The sequence below is a fragment of the Rhinolophus sinicus genome, chromosome 1, assembly GCF_057876585.1.
Source record: "Rhinolophus sinicus isolate RSI-liver-muscle chromosome 1, RSI-T2T, whole genome shotgun sequence".
In the NCBI taxonomy this organism is placed as follows: Eukaryota; Metazoa; Chordata; class Mammalia; order Chiroptera; family Rhinolophidae; genus Rhinolophus; species Rhinolophus sinicus.
The window spans coordinates 92140178-92159755 of record NC_142501.1 but is presented as its reverse complement, the minus strand read 5'-3'; the positions used below and the strand labels follow the sequence as shown (position 1 = coordinate 92159755).

Here is a 19578-nt window from a genome sequence, read left to right as displayed (position 1 = left end):
ATTATGAAATTGCTCAGTGCACCAAACATCACTTCAAAAATCACACTATTCTCATTACGGTCTCAAAATGAAAAAGCACAGCGGCAAAACAGTACTTATCAAGGGAAAGACACTGATTTTAAAAGTGTAAACTAGAAGGATCCATAAGTCACATCCAAAGAGATGTTTCCTAGGAAACCAATGGGAATTCATTCTCCCAAAAACGAGGGAAAAGGTAAAAATCTCCCATATCAAGGTCAAATTTATGAGAAGGCAATCTCAGAGAGATAAATTGGCTAATGTGAAGCTCAAAAGATTGCTTAAACAAGCATTATCTTCATTTTACGGATAGAAGAGACTAGATGATCAACTTGGACTACACGGTACTAATCAGCAACGGGCCGAGGAACAGAATTCCACAGGTCAGACTTCCTGTCACACAGCATTCCAACTCTGCATTGGTCAAAACGTTTCAGGCCGTCTTCTATTACCAAATTTTCCATCTGTTGGTCCCTTATGTTTTCTTTCCCCTTCTCTTTCCTCCTCTCTTACCATTAACCACAATCTAGTTATGTCTAACTCCCATTCCAACCAAACTCACATATACACTCAATCTCTCATTACAAATCACTACAGTTTGGTGATCAAAAAGGACCTACGTAAAAGTCTGGTCCCAAAAAGGACTTTGGTAAAAACCTGGTCCATCACCCTCATTTCATAAACGAGGAAACTAAGACAAAGAATGACTAAAAGACTTAACAGTACATAATAGTATACAGGAGCTTAGACGCTGGCATGAGACTAGCCTAATGATTAAAATTCTACTCCAAACACTGAAGAGCCAGGCACGCTGGACAAGTTATATAATCTCCCTAAGCCCTATTTCCCAATCTGCAAAATGGAAACATTGATATGGTCATTACACCTTATAGGGCTAATGTGTTACGTGAGGTAGTCTCTGGAATGCGATCACTCAGTATCGTGCCAGGCACCACCTAAGTGTTCAATACATGTAGTTACTACTGTACTTATCATTCAGAGAAATCCAGCTAATGAGGGAGAGTTAGGACTCAGATAAAGAGCTCTCGAGTTCGAGTGTAAAGCTTTTTCTCTTACCTCACTTCCCAGCCTGCCACTAACGCTCTAAGAGATAGACAAGTACACACGAGAACCACCCAATCATACTCACCCAGATGTCACACTTGCCGGGAAAGAAGCGCTCCGGGATGCGGGCGGCGTACAGGGCAGCTCCCGTGATGTAGAGGCCGGCCATGAGCAGCAACCAGCCAATCTGCCCTATGGTGGCAGCCTTCAGGAACCCCTCCGAGATGATATAGTGCAAGGCAGGAATGATTCCGCTCAGGCCTAGGCCCAAGAATACTCCTAGGGGACCACACGAAAAGAATAAAGCAAAAATGCATAAGAGAAATGAGGAACAAGAAGTAACTATTACAGCTCTCTCCCGTGGCGCTGCCTACGGAGGTGGCGGCCATCTCCTACGCAGCATCATGCCGCCCTCAGACCCCTCATGAAGCCCAAGATCATCAAAAGGAAGACCAAGAAGTCCACCCTGCACCAGTCAGACCGGTATGTCACAATTAAGCGTAACTGGCAGAAACCCAGGGTGCTGACACACAATAGGGTGCACAGAAGATTCAGGGGCCCAAGCCTGATGCCCAACACTGGTGATGGGAGGAAAAGAAAACCAAGCTCGTGCTGCCAGTGGCTTACGGGAGCTCCTGGTCCACACCACCAAGGAGCTTGTGCTGCTGCTGCTGGGCAATGAATCTTCTGTGCTGAGATTGTCACAGCATCTCCTCAAACAGCCACAAAGCCATGGTGCAAAGAGCAGCCCAGCCAGCCATTGTCATCAACCCCAATGCCAGGCTGCACAGCCGAGAAAATGAATAGACAGACAGCTTGTGCGCACATTATATTTGTGTTAATAAAACCATCCAATTCTAAAAAAGAACTAACTATTACAGCACAGAACCAGTAATTCTCTAAACTGAGTATTTCCAAGTAGGGTGCAACATTAGCTTCTTGTTTGAATGGGAAAAGACAGTTCTTCAAACTCTGGGATACTGCCCCACAAGACAAGACAGCACAGCTGCGCTCTAGAAGACAGATCCATTTACAAATGCAGGAGCCTCCTGTGAGACGCTGAGCTTCACAGGTCAGCAGTCCTCAAAGCCCTCAGACTTACATTCAAAGTGTTTTAGGAACAGACAGCCTAGTTTGTTTACATCTCCCTAAATGCTGCCTTTTTAGACAAGGTTGCGATACAGAGCAATTTTACATATTTTATCTTCCCTTTAGCCGCAGCCGTTCCTGGGGTGGAAGTGGGATTGAGGAGGAGGTACAATGAGAGATTGAGAGGTGGAGGTGAAGAAACAAAAGGCAGTTATTGGTGCTAATGAATTCCCCGAGTATTTTGGGGAACCACAGCCAGAATTACAGTCAGCTAGAGGTTCACCTCTCCAAGCCTTGTCCTCTTTTGCTGGGGAAGGCGAGTAGGGGATGCTTCTGAAAGCTCCCAGGCCCAAAAGTACCAATCAAGTACAGAAGTCTATCAGAATCACCCCACCAAGCCCTACTGCCTTCAAAATCATCTACAGCAATGTTTTTCAAACTTCTGGGTATGACCCAGAAGATAAAATCAACTAAATGAGTCTGGATGGGCATTTTTTTCATGAACCAGAATAATATAACACATATCAGACTGGGTCACAGTTAAGCAATAGGTTATAAAAGTTGTGTAATTGATATTTTTGTGAGTTTATGTAGGGGTGTGTGTGTGTGTGTGTGTGTGTGTTCAGGGTTGTAAGAGAAAATGTCATCAAAAAAGTTTGAAGACAACTGGTCTAAAACCACTCTGAAATCTGCGTGTCCACCAAAGCACCAGCCACACGAACTCCTTGCAAGAGCCATAACTGCTTCTACACTTTAACACAGAGACTTAGGAACAAAGCTTGCAAAACAAACCACCACTTGGTAAGCTTTCTCAAAAGACAAGGAGCCCACTGCTTGCTGTAGCCATTACCAAATAGGCTGCTGCTGTGCCACAGTGTTACGTCTGCACATATGTGCTTATAACTAAAAGGGGCACTGACAAGAGCAGAGGAAGTGGCAACGCCATCTCACACATGTGCAGATGTAACATCAAGCAGGCATCAAGCAGGCCTGAACGAAGACTGTTTCCCACCGCTACTCCTCCCTGAAGAAAAGCCAGCACGATCCTGCCATCTCACTTGTTCTCCTCCGCTGTGTGCTGAGCCAAAGCTGCGGAGGTCTGGCCTGGCGTTCTCTAGGGCAGAGCTCAGGAACTCGGTCCTTCTGGTGTGTACAAAGAGCAGGGTGTCCAGTGCTGCTCAGCAAAGACCTCTTACCTTTCATGCTTGAGCAGGCTTACTACCACAGTGAAGTAGAATGAAAGTCAACCGTGAGCACTGCTCGTTTCCTCACAGCAACACTTCGAAAGGGAAGAGGGGGGCATGTTGCAATGCGATCATTACATGAAGTGAACTCTAACTTATAACCGGCTGGGTAACTGCACACGAACCACGGCTTGGATTTTAATACTAAATTGATTTTTTGAAAGGAAAAATACTCCTTTTAATAATACTCTTGTTCATTGTCAGTAGGCACCAGCTTTGATGGTAGGGATAGAAAATTCAAGACACAGCCCTGGCTCTAAGGATGCCCGAGTCCCCGGGGAGACAAACACATGTCGGTAAAGCCCGTCCTCCTACAGCAAGGCTCAACCAAGGCACTCGGAGGCTGTGGCTTTCCATAGGCTCTCTGGCTACACAGACTTTCCCCTAAACATAAAAGGCCTCTTCATGCTACATCAGAAGAGATGCACGGTGCCTAATTTAGTAGAACACAATCAGTATGAAGGGAAGCCTTACTTACTTAAGCAGATTACAAACTTTAAAATGAAAATACAAAGGAAAAAAAAAAGAAAAAAATCACTACAGAAAAGGACACTTCAAACAGAGAGTTAACAGAATCATTAATGTTACAAGGGTTACAGAGCCCTGTCTCACCAGAGAGCATGGCCACACACTAAAGTAAACTACACATCAGCTCACACAACTCACCTCCAATGCTTTAAGACACAAATGAACAGTTTTACATCACAAACACCTCAAGAACAGGAACTGTGATTGATTCTCTTTGCATCACAAGTGTAAAGCATAATGTTTGGCAAATGTGGACCTTTACTAAATGACTGATAAATAACTAAATGGCCAATGTAAACCCTCCACATGCCCTTACCTGCTCTTACTCCGCGATACTGTGGGGTGGCAAACATGTCCCACTGGGAGACGATAATGGCCGCGATGCCCAGCACACAGATGACAATCAAGTAGATGAAGCAAGGCTGTGGGTTGCAGTAGAAAGAGTAATACAGCCACGGAACAAAACTCCCCATGATCAGAAGAGCAATGCCAGAGTAATCCAGTCTAGGAAAGGAACACAAAGCCATTCAGTGTTAAAAATGACTGCTCACTGCATGTCTCAATTCTTTCCCCATAACCAGAGCTAGCCGTAACTCTAAATTATTGATCAAAATATGGACCTTACAGATACTTACTTAGAGAAGAGTCGGGAGACCCCTTCTGAGTGGCAGTAGACTGTGTGGAAGAGCCATGAAAAGGAAAGGCAGAGAATGGCCCCCAAGAAGAATAATCCAAAGACCACCTTCTCTTGCAAAGGAGCCACAAAGGAGATGTTTGGGCGAAACATATAAAAGATCCCGAGGCACAGGAAGAATACACAACCTAGGAAAAGAGTATCAGGGAGAGAGAAGAGATTATCCTTTTGAAGAGACAGTGTTATATGTTGAGTATGTTGTCAATCCTTCACAATCACAATGATACCTGGATCGAAAGTTCCATTAGAAAAATTTTCTAAATACTGAAGCTTATCCAAAATTTTGGCTATTTCAAACACTGTTGGTATCATATACTCCTCAGATTCAGAAACTAAGTATACAGAATATAATGACTTATTTATCTAACGAGTGTAATCCAAAAACAAACCAGACAATGCTACTTCTTAGAAGACTACGTCAGTCCACTTCTACTTCTAGATCTAGTATGAAATTTCAGTTATAAAGTTTTTGACACATATGCTGGAGCCCAGCTCTTAAAGTCCATTTTGTGTTTGCTTTTGCAGTGAATTCCAATACCTCCAAACCCTGCGAAGAAGTTGTCAGGGCACCTTATGCTTCTGTGGTCCTAACTGGCCCAATAGATTGAAGAATTAAGGACAGTAAATGCCTACTCAGTCTAGTTCATAACCAGCTTTTAAACTTTTTGACACAGTAAGATGTTCTTATTGCTTAGGGAAGGGCCACCTAACACAGGAAGGCACCTAAATTAAGAATTTAGACATTTGCTAAATGATTCTGTTTGATTCATTTAATAGAATGTTTACCCTGGAGTTAGAAGTGACCATGAACTTGATTTCATAGTCTATTCTATTCTCACTGTACTAGCAGGTAGGAATATGGGAGCACAGTGGAAATCAAATGTGAAGTACAAGCCAAATGGGGTGAGGCCAGAAATTATTTAGTATACAACAGTCCCCCCCTACCCTTACCCACAGTTTCGCTTTCCATGGTTCAGTTACCCATGGTCAACAGCAGTCTGAAATATTAAATAAAAACAGTCCAGAAACAAACAATTCGTGAGTTTTGAATTATGCACTGAGTAGTGTGATGAACTCTCACGCCGTCCCAACCAGGACGTGAATCAACCCTTTCTCCAGTGTGCATATGCTACCTGCCTGTTAGTCATTTAGTAGCTGTCTCAGTAATCAGATCCATTATGGGGGGGGCGGGCGGGCCCGAGATCACATTCACATAACTTATTATCATATATTGTTATAATTGTTTTTATTTTGTTGTTAGTTTTTGTTGTCAATCTCTTACTGTGCCTGATATATAAATTAAACTTTATCATAGGTACGTATGTATAGGGAAAACAGTATATACAGAGGGTGCCAAAAAAATGTGTACACATTTTAAGAAAGGAAAACACTGTATTAATTGTAATACTCAATATATGCTGGTAACAAAAATGACTACAAGTCACGTTTGACTTCTGCAATTACAAGAGGTGCTCAAAGTGTTACCATCAGCGTCCAGACACTTCTGATTGAGCAACACTGACCAAAGTGTCACTTGTATACATTTTTTGGCACCCCCGGTATATAGGGTTCGGTACTATCTGTGGTTTCAGGCGTCCACTGGGGGTTTTAGAACATATCCCCCTCGGATATTGGGGAACTCTGTATTTACAAGATTGTGCAACCATCACTACCATTCAATTCCAGAACATTTTCATCACCCCCCAAAGAAGCCCTATGCCTGTTCCAGTCATCGCCCTTCCTCCAATCCCCACCCTAGAAAACTACTAACCTCCTTTCTGTCTCTGGATTTTCCCCCATTCTGGGCATTTCATGTATATAGGTCATATAATATGAGGCCTTTTGGTCTGGCTTCTTCCACTTAGCATAGTATTTTCAAGGCTCACTCATGTTGTAGCATGTATCAATATCATATAATATTTCATATATGTGGACATACCACATTTTATTTGTCCATTCATCAGTTGACAGATATTTGGGTTGTTTCCACTTTCTGGCTATTATAAATAATGTTGCCAAAAACATTTGTGCACTCGTTTATCTGTGAACATGTTTTCAATTCTCTTCATTATATCCCTAAGGAAGAGAATTGCTGGTAACTCTGTTAACTATTTGAGGAATTACCAAGCTGTTTTCCATAGGAGCTGCACCATTTCACATTCCCACCAACAGTCTATGAAAGTTGTTATTTTTTCACATCCTGGCCAAGATTTGTTGTTTTCCATTTTCTTGATTACAGACAGTCTAGTGAGTGTGAAGTAGTATTTCACTCCATTTCTCAAAGTATTCGTTTGCATTTCCCAAAATGACTAATGATGTTGAGCAACTTTTCATGTGTTTACTGGCCATTTGTAGATCTTCTTTGAAGATCTATTTAGATGCTTTACTCATTTTTTTTTTGATTGGGTTGTCTTTTTACTGTTTAGTTATATGAGTTCTTTACCATACCCTTTTCAGATACACGTTCCGCAAATATTTTCTCCTATCCTGTGGGTTAGCTTTTCACTTTCTTGATTATGTCCTTTTACATACAAAATTATTAATTTTAATGAAGTCCCAATTTATCCATTTTTCATTTGGTTGCATATGTCAGTTCTAAGAAACTGTAACCTAACCCAAGGTCACAAAGATTTATATCTATGTTTTCTCCTAATCGTTTTATAGTTTTAATTCTTTATGATTAGGTCTTTGATTCATTTGGTATATTTTTATATAGTATGAGGTAGAAGTCCATTTCATTCTTTAACATGTAGCTATTCAGTTTCCCCCAGTACCATTTGTTGAAAAGATTATTCTTTCCCTCATTATATTCCTTCTTTAATATACAATCGTGATGGAAAAAAATATTACACATCACATTCTACTTCAAGCCAAACTGAAATTATGAATATCCTAAGTAACGACTTTGAAAAACCAGCTTACTTCTGTTAAATAAATAACTACCTTCCCCTCACTGTTCCTGACCATATTATACCACATTTTGTATGGCACCTTTCCCTTGACCTCATTCAGACACTGTCTGAAAACCTAGTAGAGAAAAATATGACTTAGCTATAATAAAATCATACTGCGAACTAGGATAACCACAGAGTAAATCAGTGAAACTGCATCATTAGAAATTCAGAAATCAAAAGGGCAAATCCCAAATACACTTTAAACTTCCATCTTTACCACCAACTTTATGGGAAATAAAGAGAATGACCAACTCATTCCACCATGGATATCACATACCTAAGAGATGTGTCCAGATGTTGCCTGTCTCCGTATGTATTCTGAAAATGCTCTTGAAACAGGCCCGGAAAGAAGGCATTGGGGGCCGGTGTCCGTGTAGGAGGAAGTCGTTATCCTTGAGCCAGTCTGGGAGCACGTCATGAGGGATTACTCGCCATCGACCTTCCCAAACCTGGAAGAAGAACGTTACCAAATACCTTGGGGGCTTTAATTGTCGGTTTAGCTACTCGGGTACCAAATAACAATCTCTTATCACAATCTCTTACATCTTCTTATGAGAAATATAATTTACTTTTAGAAAGACAAACACATTCAAAATGTATAACATCCTATATTCTGAGTTTTTAAAAAAACAGATTGATCAAAAAAGATATGTTTTAAATGAGAACTTTTCTTAGTAAAAGGGACAACAGGCAAGTGAACTTATAGAGCATGCCCTTGAGAGTGATTTCCAACTTGTTTCAGTCTGGCTAAAAGTGGGGTGAGGAGTCCAGAGTCTCATCCACAGACTCCCCTTCTTTATCCTTCACAATAGACTTTACCTCTGAGAAATCCCTTTGATATTAAATACGACCATTTTTAAACTTAACATTCCTATGGGTGGAAAAAGTACACAGAATCATACTTTTGTGCCTTTTGCTAAAATCTCTCCTCCTCCCTTTACTCTCTTCTCGTCCTACCACAGCAAACATTAAGCAGGAAAGAAAGAGTGTAGGAGTCAGAAAACCTTGGATCTGTCATTAACTAGTTGAACGAGCTTGAGTCACAAAATCACCAAGCCAGTTTCCTCATTTATAAAATGAGGATAATAGTGCTTCAATTACTTCGTAAGAAAGTTATGAGGAGCAAACAGAATGACCCAAAGGACTTCATGAATGAGTTAGCGAAGGCCAGCCTCCACCCACAGGTGGTTAACCCTGATGGACCCAGAGGCTACTGGAGAATCTGTGGCTAATACCCCCTCCTGGTACTGGTGAGATGGCAAGGAAGCTAAGCCTTCGCTGCCCTTCAAGCCCCTTTGCCCTCACCCCCATTTTCTACCTTTTCCTCATTGTCCCTCCCCCCATCAGACTCTAAAGGAAAAGGGAGCAGAGCAGGAGTTTGGTATCCCTTCCTCAGCAAGTTTGTCAACCTCCGTACTCTGCTTCTTTTAAGTCTCTCAGCAGAGAGTTGACACCACAAGGATCACTAACTAATCCTACACTAACTTGCTCCTGCTAGCCAGAAAGACGGAAGGAAAACTACCAGGCACACGGTGGGCCTACAGGCTTCAGCTTCACTGACCCTACCCTGCGCTCCTCAGGGTTCCTGTGACAAACAACATGGCTGGCCACACAAACGGGGTTCTGTCTCTGCTGTGCTTCACAGAGATTCCCGGCGAGCTACCAGCTACTGTGCCCATTCCTTCTGTCCACAACACTTTCCTATTCTTTGCTCTCCTGAATCCTTCCTGACAGTTCTATGTGTAACTCCAAAGGGAGGACTAAATTTAAGAACAGAAATGGCCCTCTTAATACTCTCTTAAAATTCACCCACTCTCTCTAACCCATCCCCCCATTCCCTCCTCACCTTCCAACTCAAAACCTGAGGCCTGTGGTTATGGGTGCTCCTCTGGCCGTTCTATGCTTGTCCCTAATATCCAATAAAATAAAATAATGCCGAAAGACTAGATTTGTAATGCCTACCGCTAACATGACCACCACTTGTACAAACAGCTGTCTGACATCTTCCTATAGGACTGTGGAGAGAGAGAGACAGACACCAAGATACTCAATTTCTTTTATCTAATTGAAACCTGGTGAGGTTTAAAAGGACAGTTACCTTAAAAGGAGATTAACCTTACAAGATGTTGCAGCTCAGTTTTCCTTTGGGAGAATTTTATTTTCTGAGAGGAAGAGGAAGACACATCGGTCCTTACACACTCCCGGCGGCGCGCAGTGGGCAACCACAGCTCAGCTACGTACTGTTACCACAGACAGAAGGCTCGCGTGCTCCCCTTCCCTAGTCCCAGAGAACAGAGAACTAGTTTCTTACTAGCTATATGCACAGGTAATGTCAGGGTGATTCCCCTCACTGTTTCTAGGGGTCTAAGCATTCTAGTGGCCTAAAATCTGAGCCAGGGAGTTGTACTTTCTAATTAATTATACAGAATTAGTGTTATATTCAATAGACAATGCACCCTCATTCTCTACTTGCAGTCAGCCAAATGCCAACTCTAACAGGAATCCTTACCACCTGGGGAAAAAGAGCAGATCACAGCTTGGACGAAGAGGTGGATTTATAAGCTTGACAAAGAACCTGCCTAAATCAAACATCTTAGCAATGGTCCACTGGGTTTGTATTAGACCATATAATGCACAAAACACTTTTTTAAAAAACAGTACACCTCCTATTTCTATATGGGCCAGGCTATGCTGGTGAAATAACAGCAACTGAAGGCTGAATAAAAAAAAGAGATCAAGGGGCAGCCAGATGGCTCAGCTGGTTAGAACGCAAGCTCTGAATAACAGGGTGGCCGGTTCAATTCCCACACAGGATGGTGGGCTGCACCCCTGGCAACTAAGATTGAAAACAGAGCTCCACAACTAGACTGAAGGACAACTGACTTGGAGCTGATGGGCCCTGGAGAAACACTGTTTAAAAAAGAGACCACGATCAAACTTGGACACTCTATAAAGACTAAAATGTTTTGATTTCCCCTATTCCTAGAAGAAAAGCTTTTCTTAAAGGGAAAGTACACCAGCAAGGCCACAGGACACTCCATTTTAAACTGTCTCTGTTTACTTGTTTCCAAACCAGAAACAGAATCCTCATGTCACTGGACATGGTTAGTTTTCAAGTACGGTTTTCATAGCCAGGCAGGGAGAGCAGCCCCAGAGAACACCGTGTAACATGACGCCTCTTCCTTTTGTTCTCATGCACAAACTGCTAGGGGATGATAAGCGAATGGTTTATCAATATTTGTGTCCCACTCATTTTTCCTCAGTAAATCATAGTTTGCAGGGAAAAAAAAGCCCTATTTATTCTGCCATTAGCTGTTAAACTGAAAGTTGTTTTATTCTTTACTCTTAGTTCAGAAAGAGAACAAAACGGCAGTCAAGTTAGCTACAGTACCCCACTGATACATAAATATTAAAAATCCCTAATGGCCCCGACACTAAATGCTCAACTTTGAGAGATTTAACACCAAGCTTGCTTTTTGAAAAAAATAAATCTTTTGTATCCTTCTGCGCTAATTCTCCTGAGTCAGCCATCACTAGAATGGATCTAGTGTTTTGCTTGACTTTTTCTTCACCAATTTTCAAACACTGATTAAAATTTCCTGGGCTTCTAAGTAAACCCACAAATGTTTATACCCCTCCCCCGCCACTCTCCCGCCCATCCCTTTATCTTGGAAGGAATAAATCGTATTCAGATTATAATGTTCTCTTCTCATCCTCTGGTCCAAAGTATAGCATTCTAAGTTAATTGGCCCCGATTATTTCTAGTGTCACTGTGAATGCAAAAACACCTAAGTTTAGTTTTCAGGATCTAAGACTACATGTATGAAGTCTTGGTTTCATAAAACCCATGAAAAAGCTGAGTCACAAAAATTTCTCTCTAAATCATCAAGAGTTCACCAGAAATGTTTAATACATGAATTTATATACACATTAACAGACTTATGTTGACTTTAGATCATACCTGCCAGGGCCCTGAATGATCAGATTAAGCAAATTATTATAAATTTACTAGTGTCCCTGACTATTTTCTCTAAGCAAGCAACCCCAATTATCCCCACAGTAGGTCCTAACGAATCAGATAATGAATTGGAAGAAAAATCTTAGAGACAGAAAATATACCAGTTAAACTGAAAATACTAGACATGCATGAAAACTGGGAAATTTCTATCTAAAGAGCACTCTGATTACCCCTAGGGCCCCAAGAAAGAGTAGCACATTTGCCACCACAGTCAAACAGCAGAATAGATTCAAGGGACTTGGAGACGGCATTTTAGTATCTCCAGGCATCAACCACACCCAATCTTGTTCATCCTGTCTTATCTAAACGATCAGTAAGATCTCTAGTCTGTTAACATACATCAGGAAAGACTTGTTTCCCAGTTGGATGTTCTAGCTTCCCCAAAACATCATGGCTGCTGCAGGCAAATGCATTATGCCTCGAACAGGGTTAAAATCATGATATTGCTCCTGTCTCTGTTTTCCCACAGATTATCCCCAATGCAAACCAAAGGGTAAGGTACTGCCACTGTCCTTAAAGGTTTCTGCTTGAGAGGGCTAATCACACAGCATGGAAATGACAAGAAACTGCCATCTTACCTTACACACAAACTCCTCCATTCGCTCCATAGCATGATGGGCTTGTAAGAGAGGGGACATACCCATAAACCCTTCCTCCTCCTGACAGGCTTCATCATTGGGCTCGTGTTCCTCAGGTCTCTGCAAGGCAATTAGAGCAACAATCAGGGATAGAGATCAGGAGCCACATGGAACAATCAACAGATACACTTTCCTGGAAAAATTATAATGAAATTCTCTTAAGGTCAAAACAAGGCCCAAGACAAGTAACAATATAGGAAGTAAAGTCAGTTTATTATAGAATTAAGAATATTAAAACACAAAGAATAGTTACTCACTTCTTTTCTGATAGACAAATGAACTGTAACAACAGCATTCCTATATTTGTTTCAGTAGCAAATTCCTGGGGTCGACTAAATTGTTTGTTTTTTAAGAATTATATTCATGAATGTTGTACATGATAAAATAATGTGTCAACTGTAATTAAAAATTATTTTTTTAAAAGAATTATATTCATAGACTATATAATATAATTAAATATGTAAAGTTCAGGAATCACTGAAGAATCCCGCTTGGTTATAAAATGAATAATCATAATACAATGTGGTCAGTGCTCTAGGGGAAAAGAAAAAAATTTACTAAATTCTTAAACTATGTGAAGCACAAAGGAAAGGGCTTTATACCTGACAACCCCCTTATTAGATAAGTTATCTAATTTAACATATAAAGAACATTAGGCAAAGAGGTTAAATAAGTTGCCCAAGGTTAAAACAAGTAACGCAGAAAAGTAAAAAACTCCAGCACCCATTGTCTTTCCACATTCTTTAAGGAAATATGACAATCTGGTTAGACCTTAGGGGATAAATCACTAATATTACCATTTGTTTCCAGATCAAGTTTCACATTAGTTTAGACAGAATGACACTGTGAGAAGGACAGTGGACTAGATAGAAGTCAGGAGATCCAAGTCGTAACTAATATCGATGAGACTTTATATAGGTCTCTCAACCTTTCTGAGCTTCAATTTTCTCATCTCTATCTAAAAGGAGGAGTTTAAACTAAACCATCTCTACAGTCTTCTCCATTCTCTAAAGTTCTGTGATTCTGTAAATAATTTTATTTATTACTTATTTACTATTCTGTGCATAATGACATCACGAGAGAACTGTAATTCCATTTCTAACGAAGAGTCTGCTAGATAAACAGCATCACTCATGACTGCATGATGAACTGACGCTCCACCTCTCATCAGAAACTACCTGAAAAGGATGAAGATGCAGAGGCAACAGGTAATCGACCACAACACCTGAATTTAAACATGTTTAAAAAGATCCGGGCCGGCCCGGTGGCTCAGGCGGTTAGAGTTCCATGCTCCTAACTCTGAAGTCTGCCGGTTCGATTCCAACATGGGCCAGTGGGCTCTCAACCACAAGGTTGCCAGTTCAACTCCTCAAGTCCCACAAGGGATGGTGGGCAGCGCCCCCTGCAACTAAGATTGAACACAGCACCTTGAGCTGAGCTGCCTCCCGGATGGCTTAGTTGGTTGAAGTGTATCCTCTCAACCACAAGGTTGCCAGTTCAATTCCTTGAGTCCCGCAAGGGATGGTGGAGTCCCGCAAGGCACTCCAGGGGACGCTGCAACTAAGATTGAACACGGCAGCTTGAGCTGAACTGCCCCGAAGCTCCTGGATGGCTCAGTTGGTTGGAATGCATCCTCTCAACCACAAGGTTGCCGGTTCGACTCCCGCAAGGGATGGTGGGCTGTGCCCCCTGAAACTAGAAAATGGCAACTGGACCTGGAGCTGAGCTGCGCCCTCCACAACTAAGATTGAAAGGACAACAACTTGACCTGGAAAAAAGGCCTGGAAGTACACACTGTTCCCCAATAAAGTCCTGTTCCCCTTCCCCAATAAAATCTATTAAAAAAAAAAAAAAGATCCTAAGATTTGATTTTCCTACTCTTCACTTTTCAAGACAACTAAACAACTAAAGGCTATCAAGCAACATGTGAGACATGCTACACACCCAACCTCAGTTTTTTATAAATTACGTTCTCCAAGAAAACTATCTTCAACTTGCTTCTCTACACTCTTACCAATAAAACACCTCCCCTCTTCTCTACTTACCTAAAACTTACTTATCTATCCTCCAATGCCCATCCCATCATATTTCTTATTTAAAAATCTTCCTTAACTACCCAGCCTAGCTTTCCTCAACCTTTCTTTCATGGTTGCCACCTTCCCCCCTCTACATCCCCAACATTTTTGGACTGCTTCTCCCGTCCCCATAAAATTGTAATAACACAGATACACATATATCTGTTTATGTGCCGTGGCCCTTTGGAGGGTTACAAAGCATTACATTATTGAAGAGTTTTTCACTCCCTGCAAATGAGAAGTAATTTTCACCAGAGAATGTACGCCCTACCTAACCCATAGCAACTACCTCTCCTGAACTTCTTTAGCACTTAAAAGTCTGTACCCTTTACTGGACAACTAATATAATCTCTGATTACAGCTCTTGTTGTATTGACAAATACTGTCTCATTTAATGTTTAAGAGAATCCTACATTTTTAGTGTATCATTTCCTAAACTAGATTTTAAGTGTCTATGTTTGCCTTCTTCCTCATGGCCCTCAGAACAGCTCAGTGCAATATTTTATATATTTACACAATGGCTAAATTAATGTTTTAAAAGATTTTCAATAAAAAATTAAACGGGATTGTGCCTAATTAAATATAAAATAAAAATGATAAAATTCCATGAAAACTGAAAAATAGACAACAGCTTGACTGATTAGCAGACTGATTTTAAAGTATAAAATATAAATTTATAGATGGAATATAAAATGGTTCAAATATTTATGCATGTTTAACATGCATCTGATTCTTCACAGAGGAAAAAAAAGGATTTAATCTTAATTCTTGTACAAATAAATTGTGTCAGCATTTCCCACAGAACAACAGATAAGCACATAAACAGCACTACAGTTAAATGTTTCCTGTACTAACTAAGTAAAACCTGTTAGTTTTGGGATACTTACAAGCAGTTACTCTGGACTATACCAGGTGAATGCAACTGGATCCACAGAGGACTGCTGACAGGAAAAGGTCAGCCAGCCTCACTAGCCCGAGAAAGGGCATCCACACGCCTAAGCTAACATCACAGACGTCGCTGAGGAAACGAGAGGGGGCGCCTCCCCACCACACAGGTCTACAGCAAAGAGGTGAATGGTTCAACTTCCCAGTCATGGGTGGGGGGGGGGACGGGGACGACAATGACACTGCTGTTGGGGAAAGAACAGCTTTGTGTCTTCAGCAGAGCTAATACATGTGTGTTGAAAGAAAACAGAAGTACATCCAGAATATAGGATGTATGGTCTGGATCCAACAGCAGCCAGGGGCCAAAATACTGTTTATTCATTTACTCAAACATTTTGTAGGAAAAGGTGGCTTGCCGTGACAAATTAAGAGTGAGTCTGATGCTACATAAATATTGCCTACTGATAAATTCTGTAATCTCTGACAAGATTTCACACAATCTCTCTAGGCATTAGTTTCCTCATCTGTGCAAGGATTTTACAATACTGTACCTACACTGCACATCTGTTTTAAGGATCAAAGATAATACATAAAAAATCTATCATAGGGCTTAGGACTCAGAAAGCAACACATAAATGATGGTGTTTATTATAATAATGCTGGACCAGGTACTGAGAACATTAAAGCAGGTATCACAACCTAGTGGAGATGACATGTAAGTAACTAAGGCAATGAGCTGGTGAACAGTATGAAAAAGGTTAGATGCAAATAGAGAAAACACTTAACTCTGGCAGTGTTGGGAAGTTTTCTAGAAAGGTAACATCTGAACCAAGCCCTGAAAAATATATTCAAGAGTCAGACAGGAGAGGGGAAAGGCAAGACAGGTAAAGGTAATAGCAAGTACCCAAAAGCACAGAGGAAAGAAAAAGCATGACACAACAGATAAATAAAATGTGTCGTATACATACAATAGAATATTACGCAGTCATAAAAAGGAATGAAGTTCTGACATGTACCGCCACATGGATGAACCCTTGAAAACACTATGCTAAATGAACTGTGCCACATACAAAGGGCAAATATTGTACAACTCCACTCCTATGAAATACCTAGAACAGACAAATTCATAGAGACAGAACGTACATTAGAAGTTCACAAGGGCTGGGCTGGAAGGAGGAGGGAATGAAAGCTATTCCTTAATAGGTACAGAGTTTCTGTTTGGGGAGATGAAAATGTAAATAGTGGTAATGGTTGCACAACACTGAGAATGTAATTCGTGCCACTGAATTAGTGCTCACCAACTTAAAAGTGGTGAGAATGGCAAATTTTATGTTATATATTTTAGAAGGGCAAATTTTGTTATATATTTTACCATACTAAGAAAATAATTTAGGAAGGAAGGTAAAGAGGTCCATAGGAGCATTATTCAGAATAGTCAAAAACCAAAATCAGCTCAATTGCTTATCAAGAAAATAAACAAGTGTGATACATATACATATACATACATATATATAATATAAAATGGAATACTCCTCTGTAAAAAAACAACACACAAAAAACTGTAAAAAAAAAAAAAAAAAAAAAAAAAAAACTACTGACACACAGGCAGCATGGTTAAGTAGCAAAATCATGCTGAGTGAAAGAAGCCGATCATGAATAATGTGTGTAGCGTATGATTCCGTAGTCAGTTCAGCAACAAGTAAAACTATCCTGGGAGAAGTCAGAACAATGGTAACCTGAGGTGAGATGGAGAGGGATTACTTACTGTGCAAAGGGGCCTAAGAGAAGTTCTGAGTGATGGAAATAGCCTGAATATTGATCCGTGTGGTGGTCACACATATGTAGTGTCACTGTGCTATACATTTAAGATTTGGGTATTTTTAAATTATCCCAATAAAATGTTTTTTAAAAACTAGGATGTGGGGAGTAATGGAGGTGCAGTTGGGTAGGAACCAGCCCCTTAAAGGCTTCTGATACTAAGGGGCTTTAGGCTTTATCTGGAAGGCAAAGGTGAGCATTGAAATGATAACAAAGGCGGAGCAAGCTGAGCATTATTAAATGTGCATTTAAAAACTACTTGGCAACAGAAAAGACCACACTAAGTAAGGGAAACAGGAAAGGAGAGAAATAAATTAAGAAAAGACTTTAAAAGTCTAAAGGAGTTGTTCTCAACTAGGAGCAATTTTTGCATGCCCCCTCCCAACATCTGTCAATTGTGGGGTCATTTTTACTTGTTGCAAGTGTGGGGAATGCTGCTGGTTATCTTGTAGGAGGGGCCAGGATGCTATTAAACATCATACAGTGCAAAGGACAGTTCCCACAACAAATAACTATCTAGCCAAATGACTACAGTGGTTGAGAAACTGATCTAAAGAAATGACAAGAGAGGGTCTACACACTTCAAATTATATATGCCACGGCCCAGTATTATGTGTTTACATCAGAAAGAAATATTTTATCAGATACTTCACTGTGAAGGGTGCTAATAAATAAGTGAGCTATTTACTAATAAGTGGTTACTCGTGTCAGGGCTACCTGGTCAGCATTCATTCAAAACATTTTAAAGTATTCACTGAGCAGTACCATTTTAGAGGAACCTGAGGGTATGGGATTTGTTCAAGGTCACACAATTAGAAAATGCCAGTCAGAAGTTCAACTGAAGTCCACATAATTCCAAAGTTCAGACTCTATTCTTTCTATTTGTACTGCTTCCTAGTTATGAAACTGCCTGATTTTGTAGGTAATAGACATTTGGACAAAAAAACCACAACACATACAGGCAGACCTTGCTTTGCACGGTAATGCAGGATAGTAAAAATGACTGCGCAAGCCCACATCACGTAAAACAATCTTAACCAAATGACTATTCCATGAGCTTAAAAAATTTTGTCAAAACTAAAAACTGCCAATTTTAAATGTACAGGGAAATTAAAAAATAGTAAAATTAGTATTTACATAGTATGGTATATTTTAAAAGTTACTTATTTATTCATAAAAACCTTGCCAAGAGTAACTGGAACAGCGCTTGCGCCTTCTTGTGTGACTCCCAATACCAAGTGGGCATCTTTCCTGTGCCTTGGCAAACTGTCAGACTCCTAAGTTTGAATCAGCTTTCAACATTTTATTCTTTGCACTTTCAGTGTCATGAAATATTTTTGAGTTCCTTTAATTTGACATTTTTGCCTGCATCACTTTTCTTCTGGACATCTTCATCCTTTTTTGTCAAAAACACTACTCATTTATGTTGCCAAGTTTTCCTGCATACTTGTTCCTAAGTTCCTCTGGCTGAAAATCTAAAATCACTCCATGGTGGCAGCGTCAACATTCCCACAATTGGCTATGTCTTCTACAATTCCATTTATGGTGGATTTGACTTTTAACTTCCAGCATTATCTTTTTCACATCTTTGCTTCACTTTTATCTTTATCCCTCTTTTGATTACTTTTATAAAAAGCTACATAGGTTTATTACTGGAAAGCAACACAACTATACACTCCTGTCTTGTACACTAAATGAAGAACATGTTCAATAACCAGTCACGGATAGACTTTCAAAGAAGTGACATGATTAGTCAAGGATCATGCTAAACATCTACTATTTGCACAAACCTGCTCACTTATCAAACTCTGCTCTAACACTCACTCCACCAATCCTAAACTATCCTATCACTGACTTCTGGCCAATGCCAATCTGTTCTCTGTACTGAAAGACCTGCCTTAAACCACTAGAACCCCGACCCCAAAACCCTGTAAATCTCCATCTATAACCTCTCCTTTCTAAACACCACTAGGACTCACTCAGGGCAATGCTCACTCTTACTGCATAATAAACTTGGCTTAGTTTGAGCACCAGCTTATTCTGATGGTCTTTTTGGAGAGTTGACAGGTTGAATCCAGTCTTAAATTTAGAAATCTGAAATGTGTAGTAAAGGCATTTGCAAGCTAATATAGCTAACAAATACCAACACAAGGGTTAGTGAAAATTAAGATGTCTACAAAAAAACAACTGAAAGAGTAAGCATTGATGACCGTGCTCTCGTCCAATGGAATAAATATAATATCTAGTCTTTATGAACATTCATTTTGGCCTTCCTAGAAACATACTCAGCCTGTACACAACACAGGAGGTCCTCGAATAATGTCATTTCATTATAATGTTGATGAGATGCTGCAGGAACGTAACTCTTGTTTATATCAATTAGCTTATAATAAAATTGGTTTCATTACACGTCATTTCACTTAAAGTAGCAGAATCTATCAATGACGTTAAGTGAGGACTTAACGTAGTTATCTCTATCAAAGCTTGATGGAAAAGATCTTTTAAAATCATCTGTTTTACGGGCGGTTGTTTAGCTCAGTTGGTTAGAGCAC

At 40.3% G+C, this 19578-nt stretch overlaps 1 protein-coding gene and 1 pseudogene across 1 annotated transcript in view; one reads left to right on the top strand and one right to left on the bottom strand.

Moving 5' to 3' along the window:
- Positions 1–19578, bottom strand: part of ADIPOR2 (adiponectin receptor 2) — a 63623-nt gene that overhangs the window by 3414 nt on the left and 40631 nt on the right. The window contains exons 3-7 of the mRNA XM_019711300.3: positions 12189–12308; positions 7870–8041; positions 4580–4766; positions 4261–4448; positions 1169–1362 (exon numbers count right to left, since the gene is read on the bottom strand). Of these exons, the coding sequence (XP_019566859.1) occupies positions 1169–1362; positions 4261–4448; positions 4580–4766; positions 7870–8041; positions 12189–12308 (861 nt within the window). The remainder of the gene's footprint in view (positions 1–1168; positions 1363–4260; positions 4449–4579; positions 4767–7869; positions 8042–12188; positions 12309–19578) is intronic.
- On the top strand, positions 1395–1890 carry LOC148759126 (large ribosomal subunit protein eL32 pseudogene; annotated as a pseudogene).